At 38.4% G+C, this 15160-nt stretch overlaps 1 protein-coding gene across 37 annotated transcripts in view; it reads right to left on the bottom strand.

Annotated features, from left to right (window-relative positions):
• The window catches only part of DTNA (dystrobrevin alpha), a 355317-nt gene that overhangs the window by 29891 nt on the left and 310266 nt on the right, over positions 1-15160 (bottom strand). For 30 of the 37 annotated variants that reach the window (XM_074340145.2, XM_074340141.2, XM_074340164.2 and 27 more), the window contains 3 exons: positions 12215-12302; positions 10045-10142; positions 6010-6123 (listed from right to left, as the gene is read on the bottom strand). In XM_074340145.2, the coding sequence (XP_074196246.2) occupies positions 6010-6123; positions 10045-10142; positions 12215-12302 (300 nt within the window). The remainder of the gene's footprint in view (positions 1-6009; positions 6124-10044; positions 10143-12214; positions 12303-15160) is intronic. The other 7 variants (XM_074340167.2, XM_074340139.2, XM_074340155.2 and 4 more) reach the window with 1 other exon arrangement.

The following is a 15160-nucleotide window of genomic DNA, read 5'->3' as shown; positions in this document are numbered from 1 at the left end:
TCTAACTTCCAGAAGGACCCTTTCTTCAGCTGTCCCAGCCCCTTCCCCCATCCTTAATCCCCATACCCTATGTCCCACCCTTCATATTTCAACTCAAACAATTCTTCCTCATGGTAGCCATTTCTGACTCTAGTGAAGGGCTGGTTTGATAATTTTTTAAAAAACGAACATTCCTCATAGCACTTATAGTTTATAATTATATTCTTATTTGTGTGATTATTTGATTTATGTCATTTTCCTACTAGACCACAAATTCTCTGAGACCAGGGACAGTATATTTTCCAACTTATCAAGGTATTAAGATTCTCAGAAGAGTTCTGGGCACACTGCATTTTAGAAATCTTTGTTGAATGAATTAAATGAATAATAAAATGAAGAAAGAGAATTCTGATAACAGTGTAGATGCACCAGCACCTGGAAATCCATTAAGTGCTCATTATAATAGTTCGAGCAGGAAATACATAATTAAGACCTAAGAAAAGGATATGGAATCCACCTGTGCTACTCATTGTGCAGGATATTGGACAAGTTATTTAACTTCTGGGAATCTCAGTTTCTGTTTTTGTGAAAAGAGTACCGTATAATAGCGGCCATCTCCCAGGTTGGTTATGGCAATTATATGGGTCAGGGTATGGAGAGCTTAGTGCATAAGAAGTGTCAGATTAGCACACAGACATGACTATCCTATATTCCTAGTCAGTTGCCAGATGGGGGTGGCAAACTTGGCTTTCAACTTGCTTGTGGCTAAAGTGAAAAGGAAAATATGATCATTTAGAAAGGTCATAATGCTCTTAAGATAAAAATAAACTACGTGTTCATGAAAAGCAAAGCTCTGTGCCTTTCTCCCATCCCCTGTCCTCGAGCTGAAAGAAATTCCTCCTTTTCGTTTCTCAACAAGAGGCCGTGGGGAGGATGTAATGGAAGGAGAAGACCTTTCTTTTCTGTTCTTTTTTCTTTCTTTCTCTCTCTCTCTCTCTCCCTCCCTCCCTCCCTTCCTCTTTACCATCTTTGTTTTTCCAATTATTTTTCTTGTCCATATGCACACATTCTTTTGCATGTAACAGCTGAACTCACTTTATTCTCTAATGAATGTTGACATCTCTCTTTGCCCCTGTGCAGTACAGTGCTGCCCACTCAAATCATTATTTGGCACTTTCCACCTGCAAGACACACGGGTGGATGATTCCAGAGCATCTGGATGTTTTGAAACAGCTGGGTGATGTTCAGGGTCGTATTTTTCATGCAGATGTGGAATATCTTATAACAAGCCACGTACGCATACTTATTAGTGTTGCAAGTCCTAAGGTTTTTGAGTCGTGAAAAATAGCTGTCACCTCCCATAATCTGATGAGTTTTTAAGGTAAATAGTTGCAGAAGAAATATTTTGAATGGACATTTCTTTTTTTTTTGCAATTATTCAAATTGTCAAATTTATTGGCACATATTTCTTTTAGCTAGAGTTTGCATAAAATATATATTTTACTCAACTATAAACATCTTTTTGTGTTATATTTCTTTTCCTTGTTTTTTTCCTCTCCCAACTTCTTCTATTTTTTTTTTTTTTTTAATATTACTTTCAGGTAAGACTTCTTTCAAAGTTACCATAAGGAATTCCTTGGCCATTTCATATGATGACTCCTCAGTGTGAATTAAGGCCAAAGTAACTGTGCAAGAGGCCATGTCTGAAATGACTAAAGAATCAAACTGGGAACACCCACAGCTGGATTTCTTAACCTGGGATATCAGGGTATCGCTGAAATTCACAAATTGTGAAAGTGCTTAGCACAGAATAAGTGGTTTATAAGTATCTAGAGAAATACCCTTAAAGGGAGGCTATTTCTTCTTCTTCCAGGCAGAAGAAATGTGTAGAGTAAGGAGGCAGGCAAGCAAATCATCCCGGATTTAGGTGTCTCAAGCCTCAGGTCTTAAGTCTCAGGTGTGAGCCATCAGCTGACAGCGAGGGCCCAAAATACATAAGTTCCTGCAGGGCAAGACTCCTTAGTGCAGCTTTGGGCTCAGCTGGGGCCATAGGAATGCCCACAAGTCAGGGCCAGAGGAAAATTAGAAGTATCAGTCTGTTCTAAGACAGCAACATCAAGGAGGGAAGAAATATCAGTTGGAAAACTCATCATCAGTGACCCAGGCACATTAAGATGTCTCCCAGACTGTATTATCCAAATGGAACCAAATACTTTGGTAAGCAAATGCTAATTGGTGGGAACTGATGAAAATGCTTACGAAAAATTCCTAGTTGTCATCCCTCCACTAGAGAATGGGACGACCAGTAGAAGAGGTATAAAGAACATTCCAGGCAGCGACAAGCTAGTCTGATGTATAGATGAATGACTACTCTGTTTCCAAGTTGGTTTATTCAGTTATATTTCTGTATATATTAAACTTAACTTTCAACTTGTGGGCTTGAAGGGCCTACATAATCCTATTTGGTGAAAGATACTTTCAAGCAGTCATTTACTTTTATATGCCTTTGAGGAGCAGGATGATGTGAAACCTCACTTTCCCCTTTTCATTTTCATCCCTTTTGGGTGATAGTGTAGTAGAATGTGCAAGGATTTCTAACACATCTCTATGCAAGTAGGACCAGAAACCACATAGGTTGAAAAGGAAGAATTTAGGTTTCTTCCATTAAATTATTTTGTTATTCTAAAGTGTAATGTGATCTCTTCATCTCAAGCAGCCCCCACCAGTCACAGGGTCTGTAGATTTCCTTCCTATAACTCAAGGCTTTGGTGGTTTGGCCCCTTCAGCTAGGTGCCTGGGCCTAGGGAGATTGGATCCCAGCTGGGAGCAGGCAGGGCCTGTAGTCTGGGCCAGGTGTGCTGCGGCCAGGTGTGCTGCAGCCAGGTGTGCTCAGATGTTAACATGTCCGAAGAGCAGGGCTGGAGGGGCACCCCCAGAAACGTCCATGACTACAATCAGTAGGGACTCAGTAAACTCCAAACACAGCCATACAGAAACTGCTTAGTTTAGTCTTTTTGTACAGAGAAAGTAAATGGCACTCTAATTCTGACAAGGGTTTCTGAGAAGAAGTATCTAATTGCCCCAGTTAACAATGGGGATGTGTTCTGACAAATGTGTCATTAGGCAATTTTGTCATCATGTGAACAACATAGACACATGCCTAGATGGTACAGTCTACTACACACCTATTACTCCTAGACTATTAATCTGTACAGCATGTCACTGTACAAAACAGGATTAAATCAAGCATAGTAGAAAACGATGCGATAAAGAGATGAGGTAAACATGAGATATGTGAGGCTGCTGGTGTAGTACGGCATACTGTTTTACAGCAAACATTTTTTATAAGTAGAAAGAGTACACTCTAAAATAACAATAAAAACTATAGTATAAAAATACATAAATGAGTGATACAGTGATTTACTATCATTATTAAGAATTATGTCCTGTACATCACCATACGTGCTCTACTTTTATACGACTGGCAGAGAAGTAGCTTTGTTTACACTAGCACCACCACAAACTCGTGAGGAATGCTTTGCTCTATGATATTACGATGGCTATAACATCACTAGGCAATAGGAATTTTTTCAGCTCCGTGGAACCACTGTCGTATATGCAGTCCATCCTTCACCAAAGCATTGTTATGCAGCCCATGACTTTTGTTTAAATGTCTGCCTCAAAGTTAGATATACCTGGGGTGTACTTGGCACCCAAACCAAAAGATGGGAAGAATGTTATACTTGTTACCTGAAAGAGCCTTGTGAAATGTGACATTTCTATGAGGAAGGTCTTCGAGTTTATGTTGGTTTTGTTTGCTACACAAATAGGTTTGAGTATATGCCGTATTCAAGGCATGGTGGGAAGGCAGTGTGATGTGGAGCCCACGGCATGACTTTCCTTTTGCATGTGGGTACAGGGGGAGCCACTACAGTCCTCATCCACGTCCTGCTACCTTCTACTATTCTGACTCTGAAACATGCACTGAGATTCAGGGGTTGAACCAGATAACCTCCAAAGTCCTTTCCAACTCAAATATTTTATGATGATGAGTAGGTAACATGAGATTTTTAAATTCATTTGCAGAACAAGAAGGTATGAAGTCTACTTTTTAAGACCTATAAGTAAAGCTATTAGGAACTAAGCTTTAGAGAAAATCAGACTCCCTTTTATGGGTTAAAGCTAAATTTTTAAAAGTAAAACCTATAACCTATGATGTTTATTTATCTGTTGATGTGTTTGTTTGGCTGATCACTTGTATCATAAACACATTGTTGATGATGCAAATTAACTAAAAAGAGTTGAGTTGAATTTTTTTCCAGTGAGAGATTTTGTTTGTGACCTGAAGAACTCTGTTTCCTTTTCTCTGTATCAAATGAAAGAATAAAACATAAATGGTCTCTCCCCCAAACTCTCACATCTCAGCAATTAGATATGTGCTATTAAAAAAAATACAGGGCAACAATAATCAAAACAGCATGGTATTGGCAGAAAAACAGACACATAGACCAATGGAATAGAATTGAGAACCCAGAAATAAAACCACATAAATATGGACAGATAATTTTTGACAAAGAAACAAAAAACATACAATGGAGAAAAGACAGCCTCTTCTATAAATGGTACTGGTAGAATTGGAAAGCCATGTGCAAAAGAATGAAACTGGACTGCTATCTGTCACCATGTACCAAAGTTAATTCAAAATGGATCAAAGACTTAAGCATAAGACCTGAAACAATAAACTGCATAGAAGAAAACATAGGTACTAAACTTATGGATCTTGGGTTCAAAGAGCATTTCATGAATTTGACTCCAAAGGCAAGGGAAGTAAAAGCTAAAATAAATGAATGGGACTATATGAAACTTAAAAGCTTCTGCACAGCAAAAGAAACCATAAACAAAATAAAGAGGCAACCAATTGAATGGGAGAAGATTTTTGCAAACAGTGCCTCTGATAAGGGGCTAATATCCAAAATATACAAGGAACACATGCAACTCAACAACAAAAAAACAAACAACCCAATTGAAAAATGGGCAGACGACCTGAAGAGACATTTCTCCAAAGAGGACATACAAATGGCAAATAGACATATGAAAAAATGCTCATCATCACTAATCATCAGAGAAATGCAAATAAAAACCACAATGAGATATCACCTCACCCCAGTCAGAATGGCTATCATCAACAAGACAAATAGTAACAAGTGTTGGAGAGGCTGCGGAGAAAAAGGAACCCTCATACATTGTTGGTGGGAATGCAGACTGGTGCAGTCACTATTCAAGGCAGTGTGGAGGTTCCTCAAAAAATTAAGAATAGAATTACCATATGACCCAGCAATCCCTCTCCTGGGTATCTACCCCAAAAATCTGAAAACATTTATACATAAAGACACGTGTGCTCCAATGTTCATTGCAGCTTTATTTACAGTGGCCAAGACATGGAAACAACCAAAATGTCCTTTGATAGATGAATGGATAAAGAAATTGTGGTATATATACACAATGGAATACTATTTGGCAGTAAGAAAAGATGAAATAGGACCATTTGTGACAACATGGATGGATCTTGAGATTATAATGCTAAGCAAAATAAGTCAGACAGAAAAAGCAGAGAACCGTATGATTTCACTGATATGTGGTATATGAACAAAAAATAACAAAAGAACAAAATAAACAAATGAGCAACAAAAACTCATAGACACAGACAACAGTTTAGTGGTTACCAGAGGGTAAGGGGGCAGGGGGGTGGTAGATGAGGGTAAAGGGATCAAATATACGGCGATGGAAGGAGAACTGACTCTGGGTGGTGAACACAAAATGTGATCTATAGATGATGCAATACAGAATTGTACACCTGAAATCTATGTAACTTTACTAACAATTGTCACCCCAATAAACTTTAATTATTAAAGAAAAAAGCCAAGGTCAGGTGCTAGCTAAGAACCGGTTTCTGACAGCACATTGTTAGATGTTATTGAAGATCTCAAGCTCCTGTATTCCCTGAGACGCCTTGGGCTCCCTGACTCTTACCTGAGGAGCCGGAGTTCTGCCAGTAGAGTGGGATTTTGCTGGGCCTTCTCTGGAGTGGGCTGAGAAGCTTGTTCATGCTCTAGCCGCAGCCTCTGGATCTCCTGTAAGATTTCTCTTAGGAGAGAGGAGGAAGATAAGAAACCAGGGTCAGTTAACTTCCAGGGTATCCAAGGTCTAATGTATGAGCAGATCAGAGCCACCAGAGCAAAGAAGGGGTCATTCTGTTTCTGAGCAGAACTGCCCCCCCTCCCTAAACCAACTGTATTTATAAGGCATTGGCTGTAGCTAGTTGGGTGATGTGGGTGAGAGGATTCTGACTTTATCTCCAGTACATACAAACCATGAGGATTCTGCAATATGTCATTGGAGACTTCATGCTGAGTGTTAACACCGGAACAGACTAATCTCTTTAGTAAGTAATATAATGCCGTGGTAATGTGTTCAACTTTGAAAAGTTTACTCTTAAGAGACAGAAATGTATCTTCCTATTATTTATGATCACAGTCTGACACCATAAAGTAACTGCAGCTACCAACTAGGAGGTGCTTTGGAGGGAAAATAAGGATAAATGGTGCTCATTTCACAAAACTAAATAACCCTATTCTCTCACCAGGAATGAAATTTTCTCACTGAATTTATCTGAGAAGGCCAAGGTTAGGCAAAATTCTTTCTCTTTTTTCTTAACATTTTCAGCCTTAAAAATGGATCTCAATGAGGGTAACCTCAGAAGGGAAGTGCTTTTAAAAGGATTCACTGTAATTGAGTCTGTGACCTAAGAATGCTCTTGGTGTGACCTCTGTCAGGGGTGAGACATGTCAGTCTATTATAGACGTTGGGTCTGGGCTGCCCTGCACTGAGGTGAATATTAGGCTAGCCATAAAGGATAGGTGACCTGTGTAAGGCAAATTATCCCTAAGTGAATTAGAAGTCATTAAGTGAGGTTACAAGTCCTGGGGGAGGGGTCAGTCTCCCACCCAACAAAATGTACAAGAGCCAAGAAGACAGAACAAAGCACCAAGAATTGAAGGTGAACTTAGTGAGCAAGAGGGATGGCTTTCTATTTGAAAGGCTAATTTACAACTTCCTGCTTTACAAACACACCAGCCTCAAGAAGCTAATTACCAGTCACTACACACCTCATGAGTGTGATGAGAAGGTTGGACTATAATTCAGTGGTTTTCAACCTTTTTTTTCTTTGTCCTCCTTGGTGTTCCACGGTGGAAACTTTTCTTTAAAAGAAATCTTCCATGGAAAGCCCATATGACAAACGGTTAAGAGGGAGATGCTCTGGTTAAAGATAGGCTGGGCCCCTGTGCTCTATAGAGTCCCCAGCGTTTCATAGAGCTCAGTCTGAAAATCAGTGAATTGGGATTTTGAAGATCTCTGCCAGGGCAATCATCTTGCTGTTCTATGACTCTCACTAGTTCTCCTTGTTGGTTCTAAGGACAGAACCATGACAAAACTGTGTAGCTCAAGGAAGAAGTAGCTCTGATGAGAAAAAAAGGATGGTAAGATATATAATAAGCATTCAATGCTTAGTCTATATCCAGGAACTGTGCTGTCTTTAATCTTATTTTATTTAATCTTCATAACAATTCTATTATCTATAGCTACTACTATTATCTGTTTCGTGAGGGAGGAAATCAAAGCACAGCCCAGTTCAAAACTTGCCCAAGTTCAATAGCACGTAAGTGGTAGAGGTGATTTGAACTCAGGCTTGTTAGCTCCAAAGCCCGTATATATCAGACTCCCTCAGTCTTTGGTGCTTGCTCTGACAGGTTGAGCCTAAGCAGGCTATGACTTATACAATGCAATTTGAAGAGACCTACTACTGCTAATTCTAACCCCACTGGCTCCTCCAGGGGTGCTATAGGAAGCATTATTTTCTAAAGATCATTAATGGAATGAATGTCCATGAATTGTCGTGAAATGAAGTGAGGAGCTTTATCCTCTCCTAAAGCTGAGATCTGTTTATTGGGTTAATTACTGCCTCAGAGACCATGGGACCCCTGGAGTAAATTTCTATGGTACAGAAGTATGACCTGGATCAGCCTCTGGAACATAGTTTTGGAGTCTTTGGAGTGCACAGGCCACTGGCTGAGAGAGTTCAGGATGGACTAGATGCTCACTAGCATGGGTGGGGAAATCTAGGGGCCATGAAAGAATTCAGGGACAGGATAGAGCACTCTTTCTGTCATCTCATTCCCATTTCTTTATTCTCTCTCTAGTCCTGCATTCAGAGAGTACAGAGAGAAAACATGCATTCAGAGAGTACAATACAAAAACATCCTAGAAACAAGCAGGAATAGTGGCATCATGGCACATCCAAGGCTGCTAAGACCTTCGTGTTATTTCCTGTTGATTCTGGAATCCCACATGGAGGCAGATCTCCCTGGGGTATTTCCTTAAAGAGAACATGACTTCCCCTCAAGTATGCAGTCCCCATGCTGAGTGGAAGCAGGGGATTGGACGGGAAAACAAAGTGCTTTGGAGAGGTGAGTGAGTAGGTTAACACTGCAACCAAGATAAAATATGTGTGGGCTTGTGCGTTTTCACTTAGTCTTTTTTCTTTCTAAGAATATAAAAATGTACCAACCAAATTTATACTTTTCTTTTAATTTTTTTCTGTGAAACTTTAAAGAATACTTTGACCATTTATCCTAAAATTCTCAGGTCAAATTCTACAGGCATGAAACAGTTACCACCACCTCCTCCTTCACCAGTCTGATCTTACAAGTGACATCAGTGTTTAAGAATGGGATTGAGTGTTACGACATTTTGGTGCTATTCTAAGAAATATACAATGTACAAGTTGTTCCTATGTTGGGCTTTCTCAGCATTGGGCTTGAGATCTTACTCAGGTATTTATTATTTTCTCACTCTATATTTACCAGCTTCTACAAAGTAGCAGGCATGGTTCTGGAACCCAGGGGCCATTTGGCATGGCCTCTGTTCTCAAAGAACAGAGAGGGAAGACAGACAATAAACAAACACGTAATGCAACAAACACATAAAGGAAACAAACACATAAATGCAAATATTTCAGATAGTGATAAGTCTCTCTCTCTCTCTCTCTCTCTCTCTCTCTCTCTCTCTCTCTCTCTCACACACACACACACACAGAGATGGGGTTGTAATAGAGTGGTTCCTGGGGTAGGAGGTAGTGGGCAAGATTAGATAGGTGGTTTTCTTGTGCTGAGAACTGAATGATGAGGAGCCATTCATGCAGCGACCCTAAGGAAGAACTTTCTAAGCTGAGAGAACAATTAGTACAAAGGCTGTAAAGAAAGAAAGAACAGGAGGAATGTAATGAGCAAGGTGGGCTGAGGCTGGAAAGTTGGACAGGAAGAGGGTCAGGTAAGACTTTGCAGAACATGGTAAAAGGGATGGGTTTTAGTCAAATTGTGATGGAACCCCATCAGAGGATTTTGGACAGGAAATCACAGGATATGACTTATGTTTTGTAAAATGACAATTTGGATTGAGTGGTAATGGTGGAGATGAAGTGGACAGTTTTGGGAATATGCTGTGGGGTGGACTGTGAATCAATCTGTGTAAAATAAAGAAAGGACCTGTTGATGGACTGGATGTGGAGATGTTTAGCTTGAACACCTGGGTTATGGTAGTATCAGCCCAAATGCCTCTTTTAGCCTGGGGTCCTTGCAGGGACCCTCCCTGGAGAGCCTTCTATCCATCTCTTGGTGTCATAGATAATTTCCTCCTATTATTCAGGAAAGCCCTTCTGCATTAGACAGCTCCTTAACAGAAATAAGTGTGTCAGAGAACAGGAAATGAGACTATCCAGAGAGAAAACATTGATTTCATGGACATCTCAGAACTATATATGTTTTCTCATGAAGCTTCTGACAATCTAAAATCTAAAGACTAGCTGCTCAGAAGCCAGCATCACTGCCTTTAGATGTCATCCCTTAAACATGCGTATAAGGTGAAAAACCGATATTTTAAAACATGACTATAGGTTATCAATGAATACACACTTTGATCGAAAAAGCCAACTTGTGTAAAAAGCCGTACCTGTTCTTGTTTTCTAGTTCTGCAATCAGCTGCCTTTGTTGCTTATTTGCATCAATGGTGAAGGAGATATCAGGAGCACTTCTCTGCTGAGTTGGCTGCTGGAAAACATGTGGTTTGCAATATTTAATATTGGGAATGGGAACCCCCACGTGTTTGAGAAGACAGGAATCATGAGATACGCACATAAGAAAGAAGAAACTTTCTCTCAAAACAAAAAAAGCAAATACATAAAATCAAATTGTCTCCTAAGGATCAACTTTTCTGTGTATCTGGAGCACATCTATGCAATGGAAAGCAGAACAGAAGTCTCTGGCAGGCAAATACACAAAACATAGAAAAAATAGTTTTTCAGCTTTCTGATTTTAAGTCTTCGGGGAGCGACTTCATTCTTGCCATACTGTCCCCATTGCCACTATCCTCTCACTATGGGCGGGTATGAAAAATATTTCACTGTTGAGATGTGTGCCTTCTCTAGAATTACTGTTCAATTACTGTAATGTGCAATTTAAAATTTCATAGTTTTTAAGTCACAGTTAGTACGACTTTCTTTTCTTCTTCTTCTTTTTTTTTTTTTGGAACAGGACTTTATTGGGAAACAGTGTATACTTCCAGGCCTTTTTTCCAAGTCAAGTTGCTGTCCTTTCAATCTTAGTTGTGGAGGGTGCTGTTCAGCTTCAAGTTGTTGTCCTTTCAGTCTTAGTTGTGGAGGGTGCAGCTCAGCTCCAGGTCCAGTTGCCCGTTGCTAGTTGCAGGGGGCGTAGCCCACCATCCCTTGTGGGAGTTGAACCGGCAACCTTGTGGTTGAGAGGATGCATTCCAACCAACTGAGCCACCTGGGAGCTCAGCGGCAGCTCAGCTCAAGGTGCCGTGTTCAATCTTAGTTACAGGGGGCGGAGCCCACCATCCCTTGCGGGACTCCAGGAGTTGAACTGGCAACCTTGTGGTTGAGAGCCCACTGGACCATGTGGGAATCGAACCGGCAGCCTTCGGAGTTAGGAGCATGGAGCTCTAACCACCTGAGCCACCGAGCTGGCCCTCTTTTCTTCTTTTGGTCAACATATTTTCAGCATTTCTTTATTCATATATGTAATTTATTTATATATATATATATATATATATATATATATATATATATATATATATATATATATATATATTCTTTACATTTATACCACACAACCTCAGCATTCAGCATTCTTGGTCATGGAGCCAGTTTTAACAACTGGTATATATGCAGTCATAGCTTTCTCCTTTTTTATAAAATTATATATAAATATGTATATATATATACACACATAGATAAAAATTAAGTTTTAACAAATTATATATATTATGCATAAATTAGTCCTTGATTAAATACATGTACACATGTATATATATATGGTAAATGATTATGTTTATATGCACATATATACATTTATGTACATGTAATAATATGCCATATCTATATATGTGCATATATGTATATGTGTATTTAGTTAGGGGTTAATTTGTCATTGATCTATAAAAACAGGGTCAAATTATGTATACTTCCTTGTGCCCTTGCTTCTAAAAATGGAGATTTGGGCTTACCAAAGATATTGAGAAACTGAGCCTGCTTTTTAATGTCCAGAAACATGACTAGGAAGTATTAAGTGTGGTCAAGTTGTGGCTTTCATAAAGCTCTTCTCTAATTTTTAATTAGCAGTTCTTTAAATAGAGAAATGATCTGTGTTGCTAAAAGAAGCTTGAGCTCCTATATTTTATATCCTAAATAACTTTCTATAGCTAAGTCTGGCATACGGCAGCTTTGACCTGTGACCCAGGTTTTTCTTCTGATTTCATTAGATAATTTTCTCTTTCTTATATATATTTTACATAGTAATAAAAATAGAAACGTCTCTGAGCCAGTTGTGGATTTGAGTCATTGCTTTACTTTTTATGTTAACAGATCAGAAATTATCCAGAGAAATCAGGTGTTAGGTTGGTTCAGCAATGTTGTAAAATAACATCTCAAGCTCTGATTTATGTACCAAAACAGTGGCTGAAAAGGGGAAAAATGGAAGCAGTGGAAGACCAGACCATTTTTGTGTCTTGCAGATACAGTAGCAACTCTTGAGCTCTGGTGTTATAGCACCAACTATAAGGATAACAATGAATGTGATGATATCTTCTCACTCAAACTACTTACGGAGGAAGTGGACTCTGCTGCCAGTCTTGCCGCGTACCTGGCAATCAGCCTGTGTTCTTCATCAAGTCGGTTTGAACTCTCAAGCATACTATTGAACACAGAGCAAAGAGATTGTTAGAGAAAGATTGATGTATTCATAGGCAGGTTTACTATTTCAGGTTTTCAGTGCAAAAATTTGAAAGCTATATAAAACCCTGTTAGGTTAATGATCTCAGACTTGGATTCAAAACATGATTTAATATGTGGCCAGGAAGGTCATTCATAAATCCTGTCTTCAGTTAATTCAATTTTCTTACTAAGAAAGCTCCAAAGAAGAGTGAGTTTTCTGATAAAAGAGTATTTTCTCTTTAATTTTATTGGCTTTAACATTTTTATTTCCTTATCACACAAGTAACACATGTCCATGATAGAAAATATGGAAGCTAGATTTAAACAAAACAAAACAAAACCAACTGTAGTCAGCCTGCAGTGATGACCACCTCCTGGTATTCACACTTGTGTGTAATTCTCTCCCTTTAGTATGGGCTGGACTTAGTGGCTTTCTTCTAAAGAATAAATATGGAAGAAGTAACGGAATGTCACTTCCAAGATTAGGTTCTAAAAAGACCATGGCTTTCATCTTGGATATGTTTTCTCTCCCTTTAGCTCTTTTGGATTGCTTACTCACTCTGTGGGAAGCTAGCTGTCATGTCCTAAGGTGGCCTGTGGAAAGGCCCATGTGGTGAGGAACCAGAGCCAATCAGCACCTTGGGAAGGAATCCACATGAGCAGAGCCTTTGGGTGAGATCGCAGCCCCAGCCAACAACACGATGGCGACCTCATGTAAGTCCTTGAGCCCCAGGCACTTAGCTAAGCCAAGCCTGAATTCCTGACCCACTGTGAAATAATAAATGTTTGTTGTTGTAAGCTGCTAAGTTTTGGGGTAATTTGTTATGCAGCAAAAGATAACTAATATAATTCTCATCAATAATATTACTACCTCGATAACTTACTATTTTATATTTACTTCCAGAGAAGTGGAATTACAGTAGTGCTTCTAATGATGCTAATGGAAATTGTTTAGTGCCTCCTATGTGTACAAATTTATGGAAATTGTTCATATTAGAATAAGGATGAACTGAGTCTCTAAAAAAACTAATGCAAATAGAAGCAAAACAAACAAACAAATAAACAAACAAAACCATTAATGCAAATATCACCTCTCCCCTATTTCAGAAGGCACTTCACTCAAGATTAAGTTTTGGTTGCTATTAAAAAAAAATTCTGTGTAACATACTAGTAACATCAATGCTGTTAACAGACTAGTTGGTCATAGTTTGGTTTATCAGTTACTATTGTATTGGGTCAGAATCAAGATTAGAACTAATTCCTCTCATCCCCAAATTTACTTATATTCTCCCTTATTGGCTCTTATTCTTAAGTATGTTCCTTAAAGAAAAAAATGAATACTCATGATTATTCATTAAAAATGACACACTTCTATGCCAATATTAAGGTTGTAAGAATTACCCTTTGCAAAGTCTTGGATCCATATAAAGTAACATACATTTATAGCATTCATATGTATATTTACATATAAAGTAACCATGCAACATAGTCTTTTAACCTTTGTTCTAAAGCGAGAAGATGAGTGAAAAATCATATGTGCTTCCAGTGACATATTAGTTATGTCACTCCCAAATAGCTCTTCCCTGGTTGACTGAATTCATTACTGTAACATTTTTTTCTTTTCCTCATCATTTGGAAGACATTCCTGTCTCCATTATCTCAGCTCTAGTCTATACTCTTCACATATTATATGTAAACAGTACCTGTTCTTATCATGAATACTTCTACTCTAGATTTAGCCCCTGGGCTTGATAACTACCTAGAATATTCCTCAGTTTCTCCATTTACCAAGTCACTTCTCCATCCTCAGAAAAAGAGTCTTCTTTTATTTTTTTGCCCAAATGAAAAAGCAGCAAGCTAATATGATGCCCTGGAATACATTAAATGCTCAAAAATGTTAGTTAATACAATACTATTACTTTGTCTCTTAAGTAACCTGTTCATATTTATCAACCGTTCTTATCTCCTTTAATATATCATCTATCATCCAGCAACTATCTAGAGCAGGGCTTCTCAAACTTTAGTGTGTACATGTATCACGTAGGGATGTTGTGAAAATGCAGACACCAGTGGGATAGGTTGGGGGTGTGGGGCCAGAGAATCTGCATTTCTAACAAGCTTCCGAGATATGTTGATACTGCTGGTCCAAGGACAACAGTTTGAGTAGCCAGGATCTAAAAGATCTTGATAACAAAATGGAAAATCTAAACACATGAAATGAACCTCAATATAAACCATATACAATAGATCATTTCTCATGAGAATTTAACTGATATCCATATAGTTTGTGTAATATTTTACAAACATTCCCTTATAACAGAAAATTCTGGGATTCTAGGCTCACATATAGTATCAATCCCTGTGGACTGAGATTTCAACCAGCATACAAAAGACTTGGAGTAAGAAAGTAATTTTAATAGCAAAAAGAATTAGTTCCGGAAAATGGATGCTTTAAAGCAGATGTTTGTCTTCATAATACAATATCTGTACTCTTCAGTGTTTAAAAATAATAACTGAATTTCTTATTGCAGCTTTAATAAGAAAAAGTTACGCCGTCTTTGCTTTAAAGATAAATCTACCCTACAGAAAAGCAATTTGATTTTAACATATTTATCATTTCTGGCTAGTGTATTAACAATTATAAGCCTCATTCAACACTATGTAGACAACAGGACCCATTGCTCCAAGCTCAGGAAAATGATTTGTTTGACTGCCTGAAAATGAGTTTGTCAAAAACACTTGTGAATGTTTTGATAAATAAATAATAATAACAACCTTGGTAAAAAAACTTCATGATAAAAATGTCTTTATCACGAATGACTACAAGTATAAATAATA

Source organism: Rhinolophus sinicus, chromosome 4, assembly GCF_057876585.1.
Source record: "Rhinolophus sinicus isolate RSI-liver-muscle chromosome 4, RSI-T2T, whole genome shotgun sequence".
Classification (NCBI taxonomy): domain Eukaryota; kingdom Metazoa; phylum Chordata; class Mammalia; order Chiroptera; family Rhinolophidae; genus Rhinolophus; species Rhinolophus sinicus.
The sequence above is the reverse complement of the archived record's forward strand: the minus strand, read 5'-3'. Positions and strand labels throughout refer to the sequence as shown.